Here is a 27,929-nt window from a genome sequence, read left to right on the forward strand (position 1 = left end):
AGAGAGGAAAGCAAGGAAGCTATTCATGAGGGAATCTCTTCTTAACCAATGTTATTTAGCCGGGTGTTACTCCAACCAGGTGAGCTACCACCAGCAAATATCCAGTAGCATTTAAGATCCTGTAATGAAAGGGCTTGCAAAGCATGAGGCTTTTAACAGAAAGAATTGTCTTATTGCCTCCAAAAATTTGCAAGCCCCTCATTTTCCCTCCCATTTGTTTCTTGAGATGAAAGAGCCAAGTTTCTGTAGGAAAGGGGCTAACTTCCTTCAGAGAAAGAAAGTGACCCAATGTCATTCCATTCACACTTTGGTTGCATTATTTGCATCCAGTATGGACTTGATTTTTTCCAGTCCTGTTCTGCCTAAAGTTCTTAGGGCTTTATGGGCAGATGGAGTTTGTCAAACTCTCTCTTTCCCTCTAGAGGGGTCTGTTTTCTCAGTGTGCGTTGTTTTATTTTTCTGCCCCTGTCTGGTGTTCACTCACTTCCTGGTTGTCCAGTAATTGATAAAGTGCTGTAATGAACTTGCTGCTAATTCTGCACCTGGGGTTAGTAATACAATAAAAGCATAATCAGTCCTGAATGCCCACTGTGCCCCTCTCTGCAACCTGCTACATTCCTGCTTAGGTGTGAAAGGTGATTTTGTTAAGGGGCAGAACTAGAAGTTGGGGGAGGAGAGGAATCTAGATTTTATTCCCAGTTCTGTGTAGATTTCCTTTGTGAATTTGAGCACACTTTCAAAGGAGCCTATAATTTTAGTTGCCTCCATTTTTTAGTACTTTACTTTAGAGTCTAAGGTCAGGAGCCTCAGAATTATTTACCCCTTGTTTCAATGGGAGTTACAGAAGGGAATAAATACCTTTGAGGATGTGGCCCTGAAGGCCTGATTTTCAGTGGAAGCTGGAGGTGCTCAGATGTCACTAAGAGCTGTGAGCTGAAGGTAGGGTATGTGTAAGCCCCTTCGTTTTCAGTTTAAATTGATTTTTACAAAAAAAAAAAAAAAAAGAAATCCTGAGTTTTACAGAAAGTATCACTCATTTTTTTCTGATTTTCACCCTACTTTTGTGTCATTTGAATATACAAAAAATAACTTGTTTTATTAGGAAAATACAATACATTAGCCTGTGTAGATGCAAAATTGCCTGTTGAAGTAAGGCTATGTATTAGTGGAAGATACACAGAATAAACAGGCACCAAGCTCTGAAGCGTGTGCGCATTGGAACATACTGATGAATCTCATGCCCTCCACAAACACATTTCAAGCTGTTAGCAGATAACAGTTTAAAGATCTGACACACTAAAATGGAAAGAAAACAAAAATCGGTGTCAGAATATGTTTCAGAACGCAAGGAAGTGTTTGAAAGTTTTAAAAAATAGGAGAAAAGGGTGAAATTGAGTGTATGCTCTGCAAATGGTGTGGCCCAATTATTAAATGTAAATATTTATTGGCTAATAGTTCTAAGTCTAGACAGTAAACTGTTTATTCAAATGCAAAGTTTTATTTAGGGATTAGAGATGTACTGTTTTCTTAAACTCAGAGGTGGTGTTGTGTTTTGAGTTCTTAGTTCTGCAGCAAACCACATTAATGCTTTGATGAATGGAATTCAATCTATTAAATACTTTTCCGCCCTGTCCTTCCATCCACCAGAATAAACCCCAATATTTATCCAGACAAATTATTAATAGTTTTTTTTCCACTTATTTTTACCTGGTTTTTGTTGTTGTAGTAATAAACACTGAAAAGTAAGTAAAATAAAAATGGAAAACAAAGGGCCTTAGGTATGTGTAAGGGCCAGATCAGCTGAGTTCCCAACTAGTCACCTGAATAAGAGCCAGATTTGCAAAAGTGCTCAGCACACAACATGCAGAAAAGCTCTTACGAAAAGCTGGCCTCAGATGTCTAACGTTAGGCCCCCGGGACTGGATGCCAGGTTTGAGAATTTGGGGTTAACCTCTTTGTGCCTCAATTCCCTTATCTAAAAAGCAGGTAGTAGTTATTGGTGCCTCCCTTCCTGCAGTGTTGTGAAGCTCAGTTCATTAACACTAGAAAGTACTTCAAGATCCTCTGATGGCCAGTAGTATAGAATTCCAAGGTGTCTTTATTATAAACCCCGTGTGTCAGTCCATGGGACAATGCTTTTATTCAAGCCCATTGGAACGATCTAGTCTAATGAAATTTCGTGAAGCACTGGAGGTTTCATAGTCTAGTGGATAGAGCATGAAGCTGGAAGATCCAGGTTCTATTCCCATCTCCACCACTGCTCTGCAGTGTGACTTTGGGCAAGTCACTACACCTTTCTATGCCTCAGTTTCCCCCACCTCTCTTTCTTTGTCTTGCCTATATAGATTGCAAACTCAGTGCCTGGCACAATAAGGCCCCAGACCTGGGGCAGGCTTCTGTGGGCTACTATAATGAAAACAATCAATAATTAAAATACCAGTAGCATGTATAATCTGTTCTCTGTATCCACTAATTTTATAGCCGGATAAGAAAAAACATTAACAGTCCTGTTTGACTTTCAGGCTTTGTTCTGTAGAAACCCACGCTGTGTGTTGCTGCTTGATATTCTAGATGTGCACAGAGTTTTTCTTTTATTGCTTGGTCTGGTATTTGAGGATAAAAATGCATTTTGTTTGCGATGCTTCACCGTGTTCCTTGTTGAATTAAATACTGAGCTTGTGTCCCATGCATGGTACCTGACTTAAAGATGCAGTGATGCAAGTTCACCTGGGCGTTGCCTTTGCAACCTTTATGCAGCCAGCCAGCTCTTCTTCTTAACAGCAGTGCTTCTGCTTTATACATTTGGTTCGTGCAGCTCTTTTCTTTGCAGATGTGAATTTGCACCATGATGGATAACGAAGATTTGGCAGAGGAGAGGGCCATTGGGAGCCATCACAAAACTGACCAGACAGCATCTTCATCAGTGAAGACTAAGAATGACAGTAACAAGTAGGTGGTTTCCAGCGACAGCAAAAATACACTGTAACTTCGTGAAAAATGTGTGCATCGAATTGATGGTATTAGAGCTATGGACATCAGCTGTCCAACATCTCATTGGCCCTCTCGACCTTTTTGATGGTGTCATATGTTCATTTAACTGTTATTAATAGTAGGTCTGTGATTTCCAGCGTCACTAGTATAGAATACCCTAGCTCGTGCTACTGTCACCTTCTGCTTAAGAATATAAATGCTCAAAAAGTAGGAAATGTGAAAAAATTAACGTCGAATGTGCCACCTTGACGCTACCTCTTTGCGCATCTGTGCGGTGGTCCTTAATGCTGTGATCACGCACTGTTCCTCACATACAGGTGTTGCCTGGAAAAAGCATTTTCTGGCCATTTGAAAGGCTCTACTAGCATGAGAGAAACCCTGAACTTCATATAGGTAACATGGATAAGGCTGCTAACATCTTACCAGCCAGTGAAGTGTCTCTGCTGTTATCAACAATATGTAGTATGTAAGGGTCTGTCCAGCAACAAATAGTGTAGAAGGTTGAGAGGGTCACCAGCATGGAAGGATGGTCTGGTGGTTCCAGGAGCAGCCTGGGATTCAGAAGACTCCATTTCCTGCCATGACACAGACTCTTCGTGTGACCTTGGGGAAGTCACTTAGGGTATGTCTTCATTGCAGCTGCAGCTAAAATTTCCAGCTCAGCGCGACATAGGTGTGCTAGCTTTGATCAACCTAGTGTGCTAAAAATAGCAATGTGGTGTGGGTGGCGGGCGGGACTAGCCGCCCCAACTATAATGCCATCCGAGACCCTAGGTACATACTCAGGTACTAGCCTGTCCCACCACCCATGCCCATCTGGCTAGCCTGCAGTTTTTAGCAGGTATGTGTGTCAGTAATCCATCTGTTAAAATAGAACATAAGAACGGCCATACTGGATCAAACCAATGGTCCCTCCAGCCCAGTATCATGTCTTCTGACAGTGGCCAATGCCAGGTGCTTCAGGGATAATATTCCCTCCAGAATCCCAGGGGTTTTGTGAGGATTAAAGATTGTGAGGGATTCAGCTATTATGGTAATGGAGCCATTCAAGATGGATATCAAACTTTTACCCAAGGCGTGTTGCTAAAATGGCTCAGAGGCGCTCCAGTTATTTACTGTTTTCTTGCATTCTGGCTGTGTTGGCCTGGCTGGCATGTCTGAGTTTCACTTCTGCTTTCCAAGAAGATAGAATTCATGCCAGAACTGTTGAAATAAATTCCTTCAAGGGTTGTGACCTCCGAGGTACTACCCTCTCTTGAAATGCTTCTGCGTTTACCAGGAGTGGGGCCTGATCCAAAGGCACAGTGAAGTCAACGGGAGGAGAAGGAGGAAATGCACTCTAGGGCTGGACTCCTGACCGTAGGCTGTGCAAACGCATTGAGCCTGTAGCTTAGCATAGCTTGGAAAAGAACATCATGGTTTTATTTCAGTTTTTACTATTACACGTAATGCTGTGAGGTTGAACTTGATATTCCTAACAATTGTCATCTTCAGTGTGCTGTAGAAAATAGCCCCAGGTGAGTTTAGCAGCCATCCACATTGATTGCAATAAATAGGGTCATTTCATTTTCTGGGAGGGTATTTAGCTCACTACAACTTAGGAAGGATAATAATGTGGGGCAAAGGTGCGTATGGTCTTTGTTAGGAAGCTAGCTGGTCACATTAACCACAAGAAACCTAACTGACTACTTTGATTTGTCCCTTCCCCATCACATGGAGGATTTGTCTTCCTTTCCTAAGGAAAAGGAAGAACGTCTCTGAGCAGAAGGGACAAGAACAAGAGAAGAAACCAAGAGCAGACGCTCTGAACAGCCAGTGGGAGGAAGCTCAGCGAAAGGACCAGGTAGGAGGGAACTGGCCTTTCAAGCAAGAACTGATGCGTGTTTTGTTTTTATGCGAGAAATGGGCAGCCCGAGCTCGTGACCGCTTACAGCTTCTCAGCTGTGCTGCGCCTTCTGCTCTTTGTTTAGTCATCTTTATAAGAGAGGTGATTTCTCCCAAACTATATTTGTTGCCGTTAGACTAAAGCAAGTCACTTAGTCTCTCTGTGCCTCAGTTCCCCATCTGTCATATGGGGGTAACAGAACTGCCGTGCCTCACAGGGGCACTGTGTGGGTGGGGAGTCCAGATAGTTACCTTTGTTCTGTTTGTTTTTTCCCCGACTTAGAACAGGGTAGGGAGCATTAAACAGTGGACTCCAAAAACTCACCCTCCCAGCTGTGGGAGGGAGTGCGGCTTATTGGTTAGCACAGGGAGACTTGGAGATAGGATCTGACTCTGACGCCAGCAGTGTGACTGTGTGAGGGTTATGGGGACTTTGGTGTCAGCTCCCGTGGACTTCACTGAGAGTTTTGGATGCCCAACGCTTCTGAAAAATGGGCCCTAACCTATTGGTGGGTCAGTTTCCCACTCTGTAAAATGTGGATACACCTTAAACCCAGCGGCGCTGAGGCGTTGCATTGCTTTCTGTAGAGGGCTTTGAGATCCTCAGCATGCGAGCGTTACCCTCTGCTCAGCCTGTTGTGGCCTCCTGGTGCAAATTCATAAATTGTAAGGGCAGAAGGGAGCTCAGTGATCAGCCGGTCTGACCTCCTGTACAGCACGGGTTGTAGGACTTCCCCGAATTAATTCCTGTTTGAATGCGAGCAGATCGTTTAGAGCCATGACGAATCTTGATTAAAAAATTGCCAGTGAGGGAGAATCCACCACAGTCCTTGGTACGTTGTTCCAGTGGTTAAGGCACACATTTTTAAGTACTTATTTCTAGTACGAATTTGTCTAGCTTCAACTTCTGGACAATGGAACTTGTTTTACCTTTGTCTGCCAGATTGAAGAAACCCTCTGTTACCACATTTCTGTTCGCCATGTAGATCCGTATAGACTGTGAACGTGTCACCCCTTACCCTTCTCCTTGATGAGCTAAAGAGCTGGAACACCTTGTGTAGTCTGGATGGAGAATAATGCCATTCTGTTCTGCCTCTTCACAGCATCTCCTTGTGGGACAGGGGCAATGTTTAGCTCTGGACACATTTTGCCCTTCTAAACTGGGTGTTGTACCAAGTTGTTTTCATGCTCTTTTTTTCCAACATGTAGCCCCCTGCGTTAAAAGAGAAGACGAGGCCGCCGAGATCCAAGGAGAAGCCGTTGCAAGAAAACGTCATAAGCAGGTAACTTTTTTCTTTTAATTAACTTGTCCTGACCTCCTCTGAGGGCAGGAGATGGAGCTCTTAGACCAATGGAATGCTAGATTTGCTCTGAAGCGGCCTCAATGCTCATCAGTTCTTGCCCTTGTCATATCCTCTCCACCCGCTGCAGTTCCAATGCCCAAGGTCTAACCCAGCAGTTCTCAAACTGTGGGTCGAGACCCCAAAGTGGGTTGCGACCCCATTTTATTGGGGTCACCAGGTCTGGTGTTAGACTTGCTGGGGCCCGGGACTGAAGCTGACGCTCAAGGGCTTCGGCTTTGGGGCTCGGGCTTTGGCTTTGCCCTTCTCCCTGCCCGGAGCAGGTGGGCTCAGGCTTCGGTCCCCCCTCTTGTGGTCATATAGTAAGTTTTGTTGTCAGAAGGGGGTTGCAGTGCAATGAAGCTTGAGAACCACTGGAACCTCTAGCATTCTCCAACCCTGCAGTTTTTTCCTTGCTTTCTCTTGAGCAGAAGGCTACAAGTTGGGCTGAATTTTACGGTGGATTCCGAGATGTGAATTACTTTTCCACAAGGGGCTAGGATGGAAACTAGTTCATTTCTATTTGTGATCTCCGCTGGATTTGAGCCCTCTAGCATTGGGGATGACACCAGCTTTTTCCCTCTCATTGGTTGTGTCAAGGAGCGATCAGCTCAGTTTATCAAGCGCTGCCAGATTCAGAAAATGTCTCTTTGTTTGGCTTATAGGCGAGGTTGTTCTACTAATGAATCTGCAGGTTAGCGATGGGAGGTGGATGCTAGCACAGCTCCAGAGGGTCCTAACCTTTAATCTGGTGGATCAGCAGAGAAGATGACAGATAGTTGGGGAGTTGCCTAGGAGAATAAAAATGTCTCTTTCAATTTCTCTTCTTCATTTATTCAAATGCAAAATGGCCTGCTGGTAAAACCTGCTTTCCCGTCATTCTGTCTCTCTTTTTGCTAAGAAGCTCTCTAAAGCAAGAAGAGGCTGCTGAGAATGAAGCCTCCAGCCAAAAACTGGAAGAAAAGTACAAAGTTCCAGAAGAGGAGAAGACCAAGCACAGACAGGTATGTCTCAAAGACTTTGGGAACCCCACGCCTCTTGACATCTCTTCCTGCCCTACATTTCTCTGATTCTAAGTGCTGCTCTAGGGAAATCGGCAGTATGAGATTCAGGGGAGAAGAGTGACATTCCCAGTGCAAAGCTGGCATCCGCTGGAGGACATGATGTGTGTACATTGATATAAATATACAGTAAGTCCACAATACACAGCGGAATGAGTATGTTAATGAAGTGTATGGAGTTGTATCACCCATGCTGGGATCTTGGCAGATCATAGATGCTTGGCAGGGTTAAGCTGAGCCTGGTCCGTACTTGGAGGGAGACCTGCATGGAAAATATAGGAAGTGACATTAGATGCTAGAGAGGAGAGCACTCTGGGAGGGCTTCCCCTCGCCGTCTCCTGGTTCTTGTCGCGCAGACAGAAAGCAGAAGGTCAGAGTCCAAAGGGCAGGCAATGGGGTGTCTAATCAAGCAAGCAGAGCTATAGCTCTGTACACCAGTAGAGCCTTTTCCCCACCTCCTCCTCCGTATCAGGCCTAATTATACCTGTCGTGCAGGCCCCTGCTCCCATCCCTGACAATTTATGGTCATGTTCTGGTTTGGAGTGTTGAGTCTGGGGGCTTCGGTCCCACCTCTTTTGTATCCCAGGCGAGGGGTAGGGAGTGAGGTTGTGTACTGGCCAAGGCCACCTTTTCTTTGGCTTTTAGTGTTTCTTATACCTCTCCCCCATCCCTCTTGTGCCTCCCAGCTGGTTGCTTGACCTTGTCTTGGGAAAGGAGTTGTCCATTCAGATGTCAAACTGCAGCCATATCCAGCAACACGTTAGCTCTATTCCTTATCTTTCCTCATTATGCTGTAAGCCCTATCTGGCTGTGGGCAGATGGAACACCCAGTGTCTTTGTTCAGACATGTTCGTAAGGATGTAAGAATATCAAAAGTCAAATGGGCAAACAAACCCCACAATTCTGTCTCAGGCAGGCCTGAATGCTATATTCCCATCACTAACACACACTACCTTCTGCTAGTACTGCCCCATGGCCCCAGCGTAGTGATCAATGTTCCCTCTCATTTTTGACAGGCCGCGTGGGCAAAAAATTTCTTCTGTGCAAATTTTTGTGCCCGTGGTGTTTCGCCGTGTGCGCGGGGTTTAGGATCTGGGTGCGCGCGCACAGCTTAGAGGGAACAGTGGCAGTGATCCTCTTCTTTCGCATGGCAGTAGCGGAACGGTGAAAGCAACATGACCGCAGGTGGATCTTAAGGTCTCTGATCCAGTCCGGGGCGGGGGAGCCATTTGAACGGCTGCGACACCTCCAGGATGAGCATAGATTGGGCAGTCGTCTGTGATGTGCCTGAGAGTTTGCACTGCGTCCCAGAGCGGGTAGTGATAAGAAGAGCCGTGCTGCTGGACGTGCCATCTTGCAACTAATAGCTAAACCTAGGATCCTGACCGCTTGTGCCACGAAACTTTTCCTGCTGCATTGGAGTGCCCTCCAAGACCCTAGCCGCATTCCAAACTGGGGTACCTCGCGCGTTGTAAATGTGCCCTGTGCTTGCAAGAGGATGAGCTGTGCGTGGTGAGATAAACGGAGCTGCATCTGGTTCGGGGTGTGGTTCCGAAGCCAATCGGATAAAGGTTTCCTGAGTCTCTGTGTCCAGTGGACACAGTGTGTTCATCTGAAAGCGTGATCACTTGGGGCTTGTCTACCCTTAACATGCTACAGAGGCACAGTTCAGCTACTGCAGCGTAGATAGTGCCTACGCTGATGGGAGGGGTTCTCCCATCAGCCTAGGTAAGCCACCTCCCCGGGAGGCCGTAGCTAGGTTGACGGAGGAATTCTGTCTACATGGGGACTGAGGTCGGCTTAACAATGCTGTTCAGGGGGGTGGGTTTTTCACACCCCTGACCAACGTAGTTAACCAACCTAATCTTCTGCTGCAGCCCAGGCCTTGGTCACTATTTTTAAGCAGGAGAATCCAGACACTCCCTGGGTTACGCAAGACCTGACTTAGGCGAATTCGCATTTACGGAAAAAGCTCCGTAAGCTAGAAATAGGAGCTTTTTTGGGGTTTGTTTTTGGGGTTTTTTTGCGTAATGGTTGGGTATACGTTTCCGACGTACGCGAAACTCGAGTTACGCAAGGCGTTCTGGAACGGAATGATTGCGTAAGTCGGGGAGTGTCTGTACTAGGCTAATGCAATGTTATGATAATTTGATCTATACAGTGCCAATTGCCAAGTCACCCAGCCTTTGCCTTCCCCCCCCGTTTTTCTCCCCCTAGCGGTATGAAAATGGATACGGATAGTGTTAGTAGCTACACTCACAATTGCGTTAATTGCTGCTTGTCGTCAGCACATTCAACCTTGTACAGAGTGGACGGGGCCCCTGCCCTGAGGAGCTGACAGCTACAGCTCTGATCCTGCAGTTGGATCAGTGCTGGGGGAGCCTTGTGCCTATGCAGCGTCCTGTTGATGTCAGTAGGGCTTTGTGTGGAGAAGACTGGAGTCTGGTTCATAATGGTGGTGTTTCCCACGTCAGGGCCTCGGAGGTGCAGCCCATTGCTTCAGAGACATGTGGCGCTGTCAGCTTTCTGGTGTTGCTTTTCCTTCCCTTCCTCAGTGCAACCCCAGGTTGTGGTGTTTGCAGGATTGCCACGGTACGTCAAAATGTCTAAGATCTCTCCTCAGTCAATGTGTTTGACTCCCTGTTTGCACCAGGAGCTGGGCTACAGTCTCTGAAGCATGGTAGTTCATTTTCCCCTTATGAACATTCACCGATAACGTTATTGTATCGATGCTGTCATAAATATAAAGGGAAGGTTTTGTGTCTTTTTGTACCTTAAGGTTTTGCCTAGAGGGATTCTCTGTGTTTTGAATCTGATTACCCTGTAAGGTATTTACCATCCTGATTTTACAGAGGTGATTTTTTAACTTTTTCTTCAATTAAAATTCTTCTTTTAAGAACCTGATTGCTTTTTCCTTGTTCTTAAGATCCAAGGGTTTGGGTCTGTGTTCACCTATGCAAATTGGTGAGGATTTTTATCAAGCCTTCCCCAGGAAAGGGGGTGTAGGGCTTGGGGGGGATTTTGCGGGGAAAGACGTTTCCATGTGGGCTCTTTCCCTGTTATATTTGTTAGACGCTTGGTGGTGGCAGCAAAAAAGTCCAGAGGCAAAAGGTAAAATAGTTTGTACCTTGGGGAAGTTTTAACCTAAGAAGGTAAAAATAAGCTTAGGGGGGTTTTCATGCAGGTCCCCACATCTGTACCCTAGAGTTCAGAGTGGGGAAGGAACCTTGACAGATGCATATCTGTGTCAGTTGCAAATATCTGTATGACCATAATGCCTAGGGTACCCAGTCCTGGATCAGGACACCATAGTGTTAGGTGCTGTACAAACACAGGACTAAAAGACGGTCCCTGCCCCAAAGAGCAGAGATCTCAGCTGTTCATTCCTCCTGAATTTACCACCATCTGATTGTGATATTACAGACTGAGGAGTGTGAATTCAAGAGTCAGTGTGTTTGTAGGGAATGACTGATCTTGTTTGCCTACAGGTATCTTAACTAATAGGCAGAAATTAAAAATATGGCCAATAAGCAGAGCTGTTTCTAAGCAAAACCATGTTCAGAAACATCTGAGTTTGGCAGCCTGTTCAAGTCTTAAAAGAAAAACATGGATGAGTTGAAATTTGTAATTAAAGACTTCACCTTTGGCAGGTGGTGTGTCAACGGGACTGCTTGCATGACAGTGCCGAGGTGTTTGTTTTGCTATGGCACATTGTGCAGAAATCGGCTTGAGACAAACGAAAGACCAGTTTCTCTCATTGAAATGTTGAATATGAAAATACAACAAAGCTTCATTTTCCCCCAGGGGATAAACGTTTAGGGCCACATTCAAGCTGAGCATCATCAAGTTTTTGTATTCAAGGCCCTAGGCTGCCGTGCCCTGGTTTATGTATCTATTTGTCTCCTTTTGCATCTTCCTCCACCTCTACCTCTGTCCTCCCTAGCTCCTGCTTTGACCGCGTCAATCCCTTTTCATAATCTGTTTCCAAACTCTCACCAAAACGACGGCTCAGGCTCCCAATCCCTGTTCCCCGGGCCAACGCCCTGCTCTCATCCAGATCTCTCCTAGAAGCTCGCTTCATCTCTGTTGCCTACAAGAAGGGTTTGCCTGCCCTTAATGGAACGTCTTAAGATATACATGGACCATAACTCGGTTGCTACATTATCGTATTTCTGTAGCCCTGGAATGTAGCTCATTTCATTCTTGATCGTCTGTCCCTCTGACTCGTTGCATCACCTCTGACATTGGATTGTAAGTTCTTTGGAGCAGGGCCCCATGTATTTGTTCTGGAAAGCATCCAGCACACTTCCAAAGTCTGTATTAGCCAAAATAATCTACATTCCAGGCAGAAACTCTCACACACTGCAGGTGCCTCTGTCCTTTTGAAAATCAGGTCATTTATGTAGGCACCTAAATGTGAACTTTTTAGGTCCCTTTGCTTGAAAATGTTGGCCTGCCTGAGAGTTGAAATGGGTAAACTTGGCTACAGGGTGCGGGGAGTATATTGGGTTCTGTGCCCCAGGCTTTAGCTGAGTGGCATCTCTGGTGCTGGGAACATTGTAGCTAATGGTCTCCTTTTCCAGCTCAAAGAATGTGCATTGCTTGGATCCCAAGGTAATAAAATCTCTTTCAGGTGGAGACTGAGCCCATCCCAACCAAAACTCCAGCTTCAGGGCCAGCGAGCGCTCCCAGGTGAGAAATGAATGGTTCGGCATGTGGAGGGGTGGGGAATAGACCATTGCGCAAGTGGACAGGAGAGGCCGTATGTGCAAACACGCTAAACTCACGGAGCAGCTGTTTGCCACAGATGTGTCTACATGGCTGCTGGGAGTGCACCGCCCAGCCCGGGTAGTCAGACTCACGCTAGCTCAAGGTGAGCTAGCTCGCTAAAAATAGCAGTGTGTCGTTATGGCAGTGGCTCGGGCTAGCCACCTGAGCTCAGATCCTCCTGACTTTCCTTGAAGATTTCTTCCAGTGGTATGCAGGGAAATGCTGGTGTAGATCGAACACTGATTTAACCACCACTCAGAGCAGCGCTGGATAAAACGGTGGTAAAAATGCGACTAGCTACTAGAGCTTGCACCAGTGGTAACAATGATGGGAGATTTTGAGTGGGTGGGGAGGACTCTAGTGTAGACAAAACCTAAGTGTTGATTCCTAGAGGAACGTTGAAAGAAACTTACCCTTTGACAATACTCTGGTTTGTAACCTGGGTTTCACCTACCCAAGCTTCTGATGAGACTTAAGCTTTCCATAATCTCTGCGTATTATTTCCTTTCCTATGTTTTCTGCACTGGGAGATTTTTCATATTCTTTGTGGCCTCAGATTTACCAGGGAAATGTTGGAACTTTGCTGCTCCGCAATTTTTATACAAATTGCAACTGTACTGAATTGATTTTTTTCCTCCCTATGATAAGAAACTCTCACCACTCACTGTGGCATTACTCTGAGTAAAGCAAGGACCTGGCTACTAAATTATCACCTCTCCTTTGCCTAGGAAAGCAGGGCTAAGACATCAATTTTCAATGTAATCTTTACATCCAGCTTGGGACCCGATCCAGCACCCACTTTAGTATCCACTTGATTTCAGTGGGCATTTGATCAAGCCCTTAATCCTTTGCTTCAGAGCAGCGAGGAGTAAATATTGAAGGGGACTGTTGATTGATTACACGTACTTAGTAATTACAGTGATGGGCTTTATAGAAAACACTAAGATAAGACAATACGCATCTGAAGTCCAATAGGTTTGTATTTTCTATACATTGCTACGTATTGAGGTTGCACTGTGATCTGAAAGGAAGGAGTTAATGTGAACTTGGCTAATTTTCACTCCCCTCATTTTAGGGTCAGTGACTTCTCCAATGCCTCTTGCTGGGAATGAGAGAGCTGGTGGAGGGGGAGTTAAACCCCTAAATGTTTGCAGGGGAGTCAAAATGATTTTCTCTACCCCAGCGTGCTCTTATTTTAAGAGGAGGTTGGGTAATGAGTCAACTCTCAGCCGCTCACGTGTTGATTTACACAGACCCCAGCTCCCTTTAGACTTAATCAGATTTTAGGAATTTGACATATTTTACGGAGTATGTCAGTTACTTGCTTAATGAGTTTAGCTGAAATTGTGTAACTCTTGGGAAAAAGTCCAATGCGTTTCCCCTGTCTTGATCTGCAGAATACGCTGAAGCCCATAAGGGAGCAGGGAACTCCGAACCCAGTGGTGGTGCTGAGGGAAAGTCAATTGTGAATAATTTATTTATATTACCCCAGGGCCGATAGGTTCCAACTGAAATTGGGGCTCTGCTGTGCTTGGCACTGCATGTACATTTAAGAAGAGACAGTCCCTGTCCCAAAGAGCTTATAGTCTAAACAGACACGGCAAGGAAGAATTATCCTCTTTTTACATATGGAGAAATGAGAGCAGAGTGACTTCCCTAAGATCACACAGGAAGTCAGTCACAGAGCAAGAGTTTGAACCCAGCTCTCTTGAGAATCGCAATCCATTTCCTTAACCACCAGCCCATTCCTCTTCTGAGTATTAATCCTAGGTTTTACTTACTACAAGTATTTGTCTCTGTTCTGTCTGTGGTGTGGGGAGAGGCCGGAGGGTGGGAGAGGGGAGGGAAATGATGCGCAATGAATTATAGAATACCAGGGTTGGAAGGGACCTCAGGAGGTCATCTAGTCCAACCCCCTGCTCAAAGCAGGACCAATCCCCAACTGAATCATCCCAGCCAGGGCTTTGTCAAGCCTGACCTGAAAAACCTCAAAGGAAGGAGATTCCACCACCTCCCTAGGTAACGCATTCCAGTGTTTCACCACCCTCCTAGTGAAAAAGTTTTTCCTAATATCCAACCTGAACCTCCCTCACTGCAACTTGAGACCATTGTTCCTTGTTCTGTCATCTGCTACCACTGAGAACAGTCTAGATCCATCCCCTTTGAACCCCCCTTTAGGTAGTTGAAAGCAGCTATCAAATCCCCCCTCATTCTTCTCTTCCATAGACTAAACATCCCCAGTTCCCTCAGCCTCTCCTCATAACTCATGTGCTCCAGCCCCCTAATAATTTTTCTTGCCCTTCGCTGGACTCTCTCCAATTTCTCCACATCCTTCTTGTAGTGTGGGGCCCAAAACTGGACACAGCACTCCAGATAAGGCCTCACCAATGCTGAATAGAGGGGAATGATCACGCCCCTTGATCTGCTGGCTATGCTCCTACTTATACAGCCCAAAATGCCGTTAGCCTTCTTGGCAACAAGGGCACACTGCTGTGACTCATATCCAGCTTCTCGTCCACTGTGACCCTTAGATCCTTTTCAGCACTGACCACATCAGACATTATTAGCTGGGAGCTTTAAGGGGACACTTAAAGCCCGTCTCTGGAAGCACAGACGTCACTGAAGGATGTCAGTGTGGCCCACCTTTGTGGCCCACCTGATGATCACTTTAGATAAGCTATTACCAGCTGGACAATGGGGTGGGAGGAGGTATTTTTTCATATTCTCTGTGTATATATAAAGTCTGCTGCAGTTTCCACGGCATACATCTGATGAAGTGAGCTGTAGCTCACGAAAGCTCATGCTCAAATAAATTGGTTAGTCTCTAAGGTGCCACAAGTACTCCTTTTCTTTTTGTCTACACTACGCAGCTTTCAGCGACACACCTGTGTTGCCACAGCTGTGCTGCTAAACGTCATGCCGTCTAGCCGCTGTTTGTCGCCGCTCCTGTTGACAAAAAACTTCCACCCCCAAGGAGCGGCGTTTGAGAGCGCTCCTGCCAACAACGAGCTGTTCACACTGGCACTTGTCGAGGCAAAACTTTTGTCTTGGGGGGGGAAACACCTCTGAAAGACAAAAGTTTTGTCGTTCAGTTGCCAGTGTAGACAAAGCCTGGGTGACTCCCAGTGCCTCCGAATAACGTACCCCATGCCGTGAACAGCTGTTAAATAGAAAATTAAGCCCTAAGCCCGTGTTCTGGGCTCTTCAGCTCACACTCCCTGCTGCGTTTCTGGAGGAGAAAGAGAGCAGTTACCAATGTGTTGTCATCCTCCCCGCCTCTAGCTTGTCTATACGAGCTAGACCTTGGAGTTGCCAGGACCAGTTCGACAAGTTCTTTGCTGTTATCCTCTCCAAGCCCAGCACGCAGGCAGAGTGAAATCCCGAACCAAACTGGATAGACCTATTGCCTTGGGTGTCAATGTTAACATGCACCAATTGGAACTTCGCTTGCGGCCTCTAAGCATTAGTCAATATACGGAGATAGCAGACACGTGACCGCCTTGCTTCCTTTGCTTGAGAGAATCAAGCGTGTCACTGATGGATTTTGTTATGATCATCTAATTTGACCCTCTTGTATAACACAGGCAATAGAGCCTCACCCGGTGACTCCTGTAGGGGGTGGCGTTCTCCTTCTTTGTTATGGGACAATATTGAACCCAGTAACTCATGACTAACTCAATTATACCTGCTTATGTGATGCCAGTGAGCCCAATAATGCATATGACCAATTAGAGCATATCTTTTAGCAAGACGCCTAAAATCCCTTGTTCCAGGCAGAAAACATCCAGGCCAATGGGGCTTTTGTTAAAGACCGAGCATTTTCTGTTCTCCCGCAGCACACGATTATGCCAGCGTGAGTAATGTCCAGCAACACTGGCTTTGTCCCTTTGAATAGCCAGCTGTAATTGAAACCCCTTGAGTGAAACTGATCTATTTTCAGAGCTGCTTCTGTATTTGTTTTTCCAAAATTTTGGTGGCATCAGGTAACCTGGCAACACTTCACAACCCCCTTGCACCCAACCCCCTTGCATCCAACTTCCTCGCTTTGGAAAGCAGTTTGTTCCGAGACTGGAATTCTGGCCCGGGGTATCTCCGCTTGTGACCCTACTTAATTTGTTTGTGGTTGCTGCAAAGGCTGCTAATATTCAGTGTGGATGTTTGTAAAGCTTTCTCCCTGCCCTCCCTGGTGAGAGTTCAGATTTAACAGATCCCACTAATCTGTATTTGACCTGCATGTGCTCTGGGAATTGATGTCAGAGAGAGAAGTGGCAGTCACTGTATCAAATAAGCAGAGGGGAACCAATCCAAAGGGAAACAGCTCCGCTAAGCACAGTTATAAGCTCTTATCCTGTGTCCTAAGAGAAGCTAAATAATTGCTGAAGGATAATTGCAACTGAAGTTGTGCTTGCATCTCTTTCAATACTGGGGATAAAATTGCATCAAGCCTTAAGCAGCAGGGGACGGTTGTCTGCTCTCTGACATTTCAGTGTGGCACGTGCTGCAAGTTAACCTCATGCAAGAACCTTTGGCTCTTTCCAAAGTGACTAGTATTTAATTACTTGGTGCCCAGCCTGACACCTTAAAGAGGCTGATTTCCAGAGGGCAGGAGCTTGGGACATTCCAAAAACCAGACCTCTTAATGTGCCCCCTGCAAATCAGTTATCACTCTTGAAATCTTCTCCCCTGCATGCAGCAGGCCCTGTTGGCAGCGGGGATTCTGTGAAACTGCAATGATAAGGAATTTGAATGAAGACACTTTATTGTTTCTCTGCCGATTCCTTTTCTCATACGGTGAAGCCCTGCCGATGATTTTCTGGATGGAGAGCGGACTTTAAGAAGACTGCATTGAGATCCACAGTGCTTCTTGGCATACTGGAGTTAGTGAGGCAGGCAGACGTTGCTTGCTTTTGGGTTTGTAACTTAATTACAGACCGGTTGCTTGCCTTTAGGGCAAGGTTAGAACGAGATCAGCCCTGGGGCATGCTGGGTATATATTTGTAGTGAGATCCCATCGAGAGTTGCTGTAGGCAGTCATGTGGGTTAAAGACCCATTGTCCGGATGGTAGCTCCCCAGTGACACCTGCAGGCCAGGAATATGGCATGCTTACTCCTTAAAGCTATATCACATCTTCTTTCCCCCCTGCCCATTTGGGAGTGACTCCCTTTTTTTGCAGGAACGGTAGTTAACTCTAGTGACTAATGTATCTGATCTAATATTAGACTACAGACTAGGGACCGAATGGCTCGGCAGCAGTTCTGCAGAAAAGGACCTAGGGGTTACAGTGGACGAGAAGCTGGATATGAGTCAACAGTGAGCCCTTGTTGCCAAGAAGGCCAATGGCATTTTGGGATGTATAAGTAGGGGCATTGCCAGCAGATCGAGGGACGTGATTGTTCCCCTCTATTCAACATTGGTGAGGCCTCATCTGGAGTACTGTGTCCAGTTTTGGGCCCCACACTGCAAGAAGGATGTGGAAAAATTGGAAAGAGTCCAGCGGAGGGCAACAAAAATGATTAGGGGACTGGAACACATGAGTTATGAGGAGAGGCTGAGGGAACTGGGGATGTTTAGTCTATGGAAGAGAAGGGATTTGATAGCTGCTTTCAACTACCTGAAAAGGGGTTCCAAAGAGGATGGCTCTAGACTGTTCTCAGTGGTAGCAGATGACAGAACGAGGAGTAATGGTCTCAAGCTGCAGTGGGGGAGATTTAGGTTGGATATTAGGAAAAAATTTTTCACTATGAGGGTGGTGAAACACTGGAATGCATTACCTAGGGAGGTGGTGGAATCTCCTTCCTTAGATATTTTTAAGGTCAGGCTTGACAAAGCCCTGGCTGGGATGATTTAGTCGGGGATCGGTCCTGCTTTGAGCAGGGGGTTGGACTAGATGACCTCCTGAGATCCTTTCCAACCCTGATATTCTATGATTAGTCCTAACAAATCTTAAGAGCGGCCAGCTCTATGTTAACCCTGTTCCCTCCACTTCTAACGTGCTTCCAATACCAGTTGCAGCAATGAACCTTCGGAAGCACTCGTTGCTGTAAAGTATCCCCACTCCCGCCCCAGGTGGGTAAATCAAAGCCGAGCAGGGGATTCATCTACACGACTTCCATTGAAATTAACGGGCGTTGCATGGTTCACTCCCCTGGAAAGCCACACTGGTTAGAAGGCCAGATGGCAGTGCGATGGCCCCGTCAAGTTTCGGAGGAGCTGATCTGGTGTCATTCTGTGCACACCAAAAGAATGTTGATCTGTTGCTGCTTGGCCAGCTGCCCAGACCTGTGGGCCTGGATAAGTCTGTTTCCTGTCACAGGCCCTGTGTCCTACACCATCAGGTTCTCTTGTTTTGAGCGGCTGGATCAGAGTTTCGGGGCTGAGCTGGGTCCTGAGTTTACGGCCCTTGGGTCTATCCCATTGCTGGGAGCCTCGCTGTTGATACGCCCCAGCGAGTTGGATCAGCAGACTCCTGCTGCAGCCCCTCGCTGGTTTAATCTGGTCCTTCAGTCTCCAGAGATTCCAATGGGCCCATCTCCCTTCCCATCTGTGATCACTCTGCATCCTTGGGGCAAGTGCAGCGATAGGCTCTAGGGAAAAGCAGTCTTAGGAAAGCATTTGAGTCTATTTACCTGCCTCTAATGTAATAAGCACGGCTTTAAAAAATCACCAGCCTGCAAGCCAGAATGAAAAATAACTGCTCCCCAGCTCCCACAAACTCACCCCCAGCGGTTTCAGGAATAAGCCAGCAGTGCAAGCTTTATTAGCTGCTGTATTTAATTACAACATATTGTCAATCAACTTGACAGTGATTACACTTAATCTCTCTTGCTTCTGTTACACCTCTTTATCTTTTCTGGCTTCACTCCTTTCTTTTGTGTTATGGATAACGATGCATCTTTCCTGCACTGTCTCGAGCGTCTGTCTCATCTCCTCTTTCTCTCTGTGTCTACACCCTCCATCTCTCATGCCATGGTGATCTAATAGATGAGCACTGGACTGGGACTCAGGAGAACTGGACTCTGTTCCTGGGTCTGCCACTGATTTTCTGAGTGACCTTGGGCAAGTCACTTCCCCTCTCTGTGCCTGTTTTCTCGCCAGCCCTTTGTCTATTTAGACTGTGAGCTCTTAGGGCAGGGACTGCCTCTTACTAGTGTGAATACAGTACCGAGCACTGCAGGGCCCCGGTCTCAGCTGGGTTTCTAGCCAATGCCATAATACAAGTAAATTATATTTCTCTTTTCTAATTGCACACATCAGTCTGTCCCACCCCCACTTCCCTCTGTAGCTGCCGTAAGCAAATCCATTCTCATAAGGTGAGATTCAACAGTGCAGGTATGCAGTTTTTGTCCAGCCCTTTAAAAACAGAGACACAGGTAGTGGGTCTGCACTAGTGCTGAAGCTGCAGTGTGAAGCTGTGAGATTGTGGCATATAGTCTCTTGTTGCGTTGAAAAGGGGTTAGCCCTCCGCTTGTTGCTTTGGCAAGGGATCAGTTTATAACACATCCTGATTGAGATTCAAATTGGCCGCGCCGACTCTTTGTTTCAGAGTCCTTGAGACGGCAGCCGACAGTCCGGACTGCAACAGCCAGGAAGCTTCTCATCCGGGGGAGCAGGAGGGTGAAGAGGGCCAGCCCAGGGAGGGGAGCACTGAAAGGTTTATACGCTGCAGGTTTTGTAGCATTTGGAGGAGCATGTTAATTTTCATTGAGGGCATTGTCTTGCCCTTGCTCTCAATTTGCATCAGGGCTGTCTTGCAACCTCAGCTGGCTACAGAGATAGGAGGATTTTACCTGAGTCTTGGGTTTAAGATTCATACCCTGTCATTTCAACTCCTATTAGAAGTGTGGGGGAGGAATCGGTGTTCTTCAGACATCTCTAATCCAGGTGACCAGTGCTTGGTCCCAGCCACAGCCGCCCCTGCACCCGCAGCTTGATTCCACGTCTCGCTGGTCCACTTTGTCGCAGTGCGATAGCCTCGTTGAAATGGCTGGGAAGGCCCAGGATGGTCCCTGTGTGGACGAAGCCACCTGTATGTCTTTCTCAGTGAGCCTGTAGCATCAGGGTGGAAGAAGAGTGCTGGGCTGCAGTGGGGAAGCTTGTGTTGTTGTTGAGTGGAGAAACCAGAGGGCTGTAGTCTCCAAGCGGACCCTGTCTGCTTTGCACCAGCTTGCAGAACCTCTTACTGAGGTTCTCGCTGCACTTCTCCCCACACCCGTTCCTCTACCCACTCCCTGCTCATGGCCCCACGCAGCCCTGAGACCATTTCACCAACTTCTTCCTAGCCCTGGCCGAGGTGGCCGTGAGGCAGTTCAGGACGATGCTAGATGGGAGATTCTCTGACTGTGGGGCCTCTTTCTAGTCTCTGGTCCCCGGGCAGAGTTCCCTCGGGCAGCGTCCAGTGACTCCTTCTCGGAGCTGTGGGCACTGTCTGGGATTCTCTGCTCAGTGTCACCACCTGAATCCCTTGTTTTCATCCTGTGACCTGTACCCCTGTCCCTTTGGTTCATGTTTTTGTCCTCCGCACTCAGTTGCTGTCTGGGTTCTGTGGCTCCTCCCTCACCTGGCGGGGGCGGAGTCTCCATTGCTTTGATGGGCTCTGCTCACCGATCCCAGTCATCAGATAGGTTGCCCGTCACCCCCTTTGAAGCACCAGAAGCAAGGCTCCATGGAAGGGGAGGGCAGCTGGTACCCAGATCGTGGCCCCGCCTGTGCCCTGCCTCACCCCCACTCGGCCTCTTCCCCGAGGCCATGCCCTCACTCTGCCCCACCCCTGCCCCGCCGCTTCCCCACCCTCCGCTTGTTCCTCTCTGCCCCCTCCCCCCCAGTTGCTCGCCTAAGGCAGGAAAAAGTGATGGGGCCATGGCACCACATTCCGCCCCTGCACCCCCGTTCCGGGAAGGGGGCAGAGAGAAGCAGGGTGGGCCTCGGGGGAAGAGATAGGGTTGCCATTTTGGGTTGGACGTATTCCTGGAGGTTTCATCACCTGACATAATCTTTAACTGAAGATTAACCTTCAATTCCTGGAGACTCCAGGACAAGCCTGGAGGGTTGGCAACCCGAGGAAGAGGCAGAGCTGAGCGAGTGGGGTCTTGGAGGGGGCAGGAAGAGATGGAGCGGTGGCGGGGCCATGGTTCAGGCGCTGATGAGCCTCCCCACTTCTAGGTTGCTGTTGGCGCTCCCCAAACAGAGGACTCCCGCGCTGTCTGGGAGCATGTTCAAAGGCCCAGCTAAATAGGGCCGGTCATCACACAGGCTGGTGTGTTTAAAGGGAATGTGGTGGTTGTCTGAGGAGAGCTAGGCAGGATCTGGCGCTGATCCTTGTAGTGCACATTGATAAGTAATAAAAGGTGCTGTTCGTTCTAGATCAGAGCACGCCCCGAAGAAAGTGAGAACTGGCCCTGAAGGGAAACTCCTGGTGACCGACGACAGAGACCTGGTAAGAAGCATCTTGAAGTACCTGGAGCTGCTGTAGCCTCTGTAAATGATTCAGTGTTTAAACGGTTGTGAGAGGAGATGCCTGGGCACTTCAGTTTCTAAGAGTTATGTGTTCCTGGAAGGTGAACTCGTTATAAGGCAGTTATGGCCTATCCAGCAAGTCTTGATGGATTGGAAAAAATGGGCCGGACTTTCAGCTGGTATAAATCCATGTAGCTCTACCGTTATCGGTGAAGCTGTGCTGATCTACCTTAGCTCCGGAGCGAGCCTTATATTGGTACAGTCCCCTTTGACTCTCACCATAGATTCAAGGACTTGAAGGGACCATCTAGTCTGACCTCCTGCACATCGCAGACCACAGAACCTCACCTGCCCGCTCCTGTCATAGGCCTATAACCTCTGGCTGAGTTACTGACACCCTCAATTCTTGGTTTAAAGACTTTGTTACAGAGAATCTGCCAGTCACTCTATTTCAAACCAGCAAGTGACCCGTGCCCTGTCCCCTTTCTCAGCCTCTCCACTGACTTCCTTCTGTGCATCGCACAACTTCTCGCCCTCATCGCCAAGGCCAAATGTAATCCCATCCCTTTCTGCTTACCTAGCTTAGTTTCTAACCACTTCATCTGCCACTGATGCCACCCTGCCTGCCCCATTCATCCATTTCTCCCACAAGCATCTCTGTCTCATTTTTCATGCCACCCCTGTGCCTGGGACCCCCAGGCCATTCTGCTGTGACACCCACAATGAGCAAGTCAGTTACATGGAATCATGGAAATGTAGGGTTGGAAAGGACTTCCAGAGGTCATCTAGTCTGGCCCCCTGTGCTGAGGCAGAACCAACTATAAATAGACCATCGCTGACGGGTGTTTGTCCAACTTGTTCTTACAAACCTCCAGTGATGGGGATTCCACAGCCGCCCTTGGAAACCTAGTCCAGAGCTTAACTCCCTTTATAGTTCAAAAGTTTTTCCTAATATCTAACCTAAACCGCCCTTGCTGCAGATTAAGCCTGTTAACTTCTTGTTCTATCTGCTGTGGTCATGGAGAACAATTGATCCCCATCCTCCTTTTAACAGCCCTTAACGTATTTGAAGACTGTTATCAGGTGCCCCCTTCATCTTCTTTTCTCAAGCCTAAACATGCCCAGTTTTATTCAGCTTTTCTCATTGGTCAGATTTTTCTAAACCTTTTTATCATTTTTGTTGCTGTCCTGTGGACTCTCTCCAGTTTTTCCATATCATTCTCAAAATGTGGCACCCAGAACTGGGCACAGTACTCCAGCTGGGGCCTCACCAATGCCGAGTATAGTGGGACAATGACCACCCATGTCTTGACATATGACACTCCTGTTAATACCATTGCATCACATTATTAACTCCTATCCAGTTTGTGAGCCACTACAACTCCTAAATCCTGTTCAGGAGTACCACCACCTAGCCAGTTATTCCCTATTTTGTAGTTGTGCGTTTGATTTTTCCTTTTGAAGTGCAGTACTTTGCACTTGTCTTTATTATTTCATCTTGTTGATTTCAGACCGATTCTCCAATTTGTCAAGGTTGTTTTGAATCCTGATCTTATCCTCCAAAGTGCTTGCAACCCCTCCCAGTTTTGTGTCATCAACAAATTTTATAAGCACGCTCTCCATGCCATTATCCAAGTCATTAATAAATATATTGAACAATACCAGACCTAGGACTGACCCCTGCAGGACTCCACCGGACACACTCCCCCAGTTTGACAGTGAACCATTGATAACTATGCTTTGAGTACGGTCTTTCAACCAGTTGTATGCTCACTTTGTAGTAATTTCATCTAGACCACATTTCCATATTTTGATTGAGACTGTCTCGTGAGACTGTGTCAAAGGCCTTACTAAAAATCAAGCTATATCATGTCTACAGATTCTCCCCATCCACTAGACCAGTAACCCTAACTAAAAAGGAAATTAGGTGAGTTTGGCATGATTCGTTCTTGATAAATCCATGTTGGCTATTACTTATCTCCCTACTATCTTCTAGGTGCCTATAAATTGATTGTTTAGTTACTTATTCCAGTGTCTTTCTGGGCATTAAAGTTAGGCTGACTGGTCTATAATACCCCAGATTCTCTTTATGCCCCTTTTGAAAGACGGGTACTAGGTTTGCCCTTCTCCAGACCCCTGTCCTACATAAGTTCTCGAAGATAATTGCTAATGGTTCTGAAATTGTTTCAGCTAGTTCCTTAAGTACCTTAGGGTGCATTTCATCAGGACCGGCTGACTTGAATACATCTATTTAAATATTTTTAACCTGTTCTTTCCCTATTTTGGCTTGCATTCCTTCCCCCTTCTTAATATTAATTGTGTTAAGTATTTGGTCACAATTTGCCTTTTTAGCAAAGACTGATGCAAAATAGGCATTAAACACCTCAGCCTTCTTGATGTCATCCATTATTAGCTCTCCCTCCCTGCTAAGTAGAGGGACCTACACTTCCCTTCATCTTTCTCTTGCTCCTAATGTGTTTAAAGAACCTCTTCTTCTTGCCTTTTACATCCCTTGCTCTGTGAAACTCATTGTGTGCCTCAGCCTATATGCTTGTGCTATTCTTTTGTACTCCTCCTTAGCAATTTGTCCAGGTGTCCACTTTTTGTAGGATTCCTTTTAGATTTTGCAGGTCATTAAAGAGTTCCTGATGAAGCCACATGGGCCTCTTACTATTTTTCCTTTCTTTCTTTCGCAGCAGAATAGTTTGCTGTTGCACCTTTACTATTGTCTATGGGAAACTGCCAGCTTTCCTGAACTACTTTTTCCCTTACATTTTCTACCCAGGCGGTTACTAGTTATTTGAGTTTGTTTAAGTCTGCTTTTTTGAAATCCGTTGTCCTTATAACGCTCCTCTCAGTTCTTCCTTCCCTAAGAAGCATGAAATTTATCATTTCATGAGCACTGTCACCTAAATTGCCTTTAACCTTCAGAATTACAACCCGTTCCTCCCTCTTAGTCGAATCCATTCTAAAATGGTTGCCCCCTGGTTGCTTCTTCCACTTTCCAAAACAAAAAGTTGTCCTCAGTACCTTCCAAGAACTTACGGGACATTTTGTGTTTTGCCATATTATATTCCCACAGATCTCTGTGTCTTTGAAGTCCCCCGTTACTAACAGGTCTTGTGTCTTGGATATTTCTGTTTGTTCTAGAAAGGCCTCAGAATCATAGGACTGGAGGGGACCTCGAGAAGTTGTCTAGTCCAGTCTCCTGCACTCATGGTAGGACTAAGTATTATCTAGACCATCCTTCTTCCTGACTTGGTGGTCTACTATGACATCATGTTTGGTGTTTTCCCCCTTTTTGGCTTCGCCCAGCGATTTTCATCTGCTCTGCCTCTCACCTGTTTATGGACCTCAAAACAAGTATCTATTCTTCATGTGTAATGCAACATCTCCTCCCTTTTTTCCCTGCCTGACAAGCTATATGCCTCTGTGGTCCTTGCAAATAATGACACAACTGATTTGCCACACTGACATTATTTATTCTGAATAATTAGTCACAGGTTCTTTCCCAAAACGGGCTCCACACAAGTTTCCCTTAGAAACTTGTCTCTGTCTCTCTGGGATTGAAGTGACTGGCAGTAGATAGTGTAGATTCCACTGTAACCTTACAAAGAAAAGGAATAATTGTAATACCCATAATCATTAAACAGCTTAAACCTATCCAAATAGACAGCCCATGCACCCATTAGGGCCAGGCTAATAGATGCATTTTGTACTTATGCTCTAAAAGATTAGAAGAATTCAGGGATGAAGAATTAGTGAGTGGAGAACCTAAGAAGGCCACAAATCAGTTGACACCCAGTGCAGAGCCAAAGAGATTCTGAGAAAATGGAAATACGTGGTGGTGTCTTATACCCCACATTATGCAGATGTCAGGGATGTATATCCATATTTGTTTTGGTACCCCAATTACCATAAGGTCAGTGCCTGCCCCCGTTCCATCTGTGACATTCTGGATGTCCATAATTAACCATAATCATTTATATTAACAAACCACGTCAATACTGCCTCAATCTTTCTTAATTCTTATGCGTCAGTGCAGTCTAATTGCCTAGGAACCTAACTGCAACCTCCCCAAACCCTCCCATTTTACAGAATCTTGCAGTGGTCCCTCACAAGAACATAGGAACGTCCCTACTGGGTCAAACCAAAGGTCCATCTAGCCCAGTATCCTGTCTTCTGACAGTGGCCAATGCCAGGTGCCCCAGAGGGAATGAACAGAACAGGGAATCGTCAAGTGATCCATCCCCTTTCTCTCTTCCTTAGCTTCTGGCAAACAGAGTCTAGGGACACCATCCCTGCCCATCCTGGCTAATAGCCATTGATGGACCTATCCTCCATGAATTTATCTAGTTCTTTTTTGAACCATGTTATAGTCTTGGCCTTCTCAACATCCTCTGGCAAAGAGTTTCACAGGTTGACTGTGCGTTGTGTGAAGAAATACTTCCTTTTGTTTGTTTTAAACCTGCTGCCCATTAATGGTTCATTTGGTGACCCCTAGATCTTGTGTTATGAGAAGGAGTAAACAACACTTCCTTATTTACTTTCTCCACATCAGTCATGATTTTACAGAACTCTATCATATCCCCCCTTAGCCAAGATGAAAAGTCTCAATCGTATTAATCTCTCCTCATACTGAAGCCATTCCATACCCCTAATCATTTTTGTTGCCCTTTTCTGAACCTTTTCCAATTCCAATATATCTCTTTTGAGATGGGGTGACCACATCTGTACGCAGTATTCAAGAAGTGGGTGTATCATGGATTTATATCGAGGCAATAGGATATTTTCTCTGTTATGATCTATCCCTTTCTTAATGGTTCCCAACATTCTGTTTGCTTTTTTGACTGCTGCTGCACACTGAATGGATGTTTTCAGAGAATTATCCACAATGACGCCACGATCTCTCTCTGGAGTGGTAACAGCTAATTTAGACCCCATCATTTTATATGTATAGTTGGGATTATGTTTCCCAATGTGCATTACTTTGTATTTATCAACATTGAATTTCATCTGTCATTTTGTTGCCCAGTCACCCAGTTTTGAGAGACCCTTTTATAGCTCTTTGCAGTCTGCCTGGGGCTTAACTATCTTGAGTAGTTTTGTATCACCTTCCTGTTTACCCCTTTTCCCAGATCATTTATAAATATGTTGAATAGGTCTGGTCCCAGTACAGAGCCCTAAGGCTTGGCAGTGCTACCCTGTGTGCTTTTGTCACCTGGCCTCTTTGAACCTGATCTTTATATAAAACTTCCCTGAGCCACCAGTGCATGCGCCTGGTTATCTGTGGTTAGACTGAGAAGCACCTGCCATGTGTGTGGGTACCAGAGCATGCCCGTGAAGATGCACTGACAAAATCTAGGCTTCGGTCTGCTAATTTTACCCCCCCCCCCTTTTTTTGTTGGTAAGGTTCCAAGACACCATGGAACAGAAACCAATGGGGTTGGTGATGAGAACGCGGCCTTCTCTGGAGAGCTGGATGGTTCAGCTGAGGAAGTGGACATTATAGCCAAAGGCAGAACAAAAGGGGAAGAGGGGGAGAAAAATACTGAGAGGGAGTCAGGTTCATTCATCCCTGAGGGGCAAAGAGGGGAGAAACGAGTCAAAGACAGGAAAAGAAAAAGGGAAGAGGAAACGGAGAGAGGGAGCAGGGACCAGAAGGAAACTGAGCGGAGGAAGAAAGAGATCATAGAGCAGGGGAAACATGAACTAAAGGAAAGTCAAGGGGGTATGAGTAAGAAAGAGAAACCTAAGAAGGAAAGTGCTTATGGGGAGGGAAAGGATGAGGAGAAGAGAGATGGTTCAGAGCCCAGTAAAGCCAAGAGGGAGAAGGGCATCACTGAAGCCATCTATGGAAAGGCCGAAGGGCTAAAAGAGATGGGAAGGCAAGAGGATCACCCTAGGTTGGAAAGAGCAAAGGAGTCCAAGCAGATGAAGAGTGAGGATGATGCAGAGGGATTGGATGGGGGCGCTGGTGATCGAAGGGAAAAGGAAAAGCGAGGGAGTGAGGCAGCAGGGGAGGTGGAGAACAGGGCCAATACAGGGGAGGATGAAATACAGACAGAAAGAGGAAAGAACAGAATGGAAGAGAGAGAAAGGGCAGAGGGAGAAGAGAAGCCTGCACAACGGCCAGCAAGAGCAGCAGAGGATGAGGAGAAAAGGGAAGGTAAAGACATAGAGGGAGAGAAAAAGAATGTCAAAGCAAATAAGGAAGTGAAGGCAGGAAAGAACCAGAAAGAGAAAAGGCAGGAAAAGAGGGAAGAAAAGATAAAGGAAGCAAAAAACAAGAGGGAGAAAAGGGAAGGAGAGAAGAACAAAGAAAGTGAAGAAAAGACCAGAAGGAAAAAAACACAGAAGGATAAAAAGGTGGAAGATGAGAAAGAAATGGAAAAGGCAGAAGATGGGGCAATAGACGAACAAGAGGGA

General features: G+C 46.4%; 1 protein-coding gene across 1 annotated transcript; it reads left to right on the plus strand.

The window, feature by feature from the left end:
- On the plus strand, positions 1–27,926 carry LOC140907961 (uncharacterized; the record flags this gene model as incomplete). The annotated part of the gene is made up of 8 exons (XM_073335048.1): positions 1–79; positions 2,831–2,949; positions 4,732–4,834; positions 6,085–6,158; positions 7,120–7,219; positions 11,910–11,968; positions 21,408–21,480; positions 26,913–27,926. Coding segments are annotated over exons 2-8 (1,527 nt in total), but the record flags the coding sequence as incomplete, so codon positions are not given.
- Positions 27,927–27,929: the final 3 nt, after the last annotated feature.

The sequence above is a fragment of the Lepidochelys kempii genome, chromosome 2 (genome assembly GCF_965140265.1).
Source record: "Lepidochelys kempii isolate rLepKem1 chromosome 2, rLepKem1.hap2, whole genome shotgun sequence".
Classification (NCBI taxonomy): Eukaryota; Metazoa; Chordata; order Testudines; family Cheloniidae; genus Lepidochelys; species Lepidochelys kempii.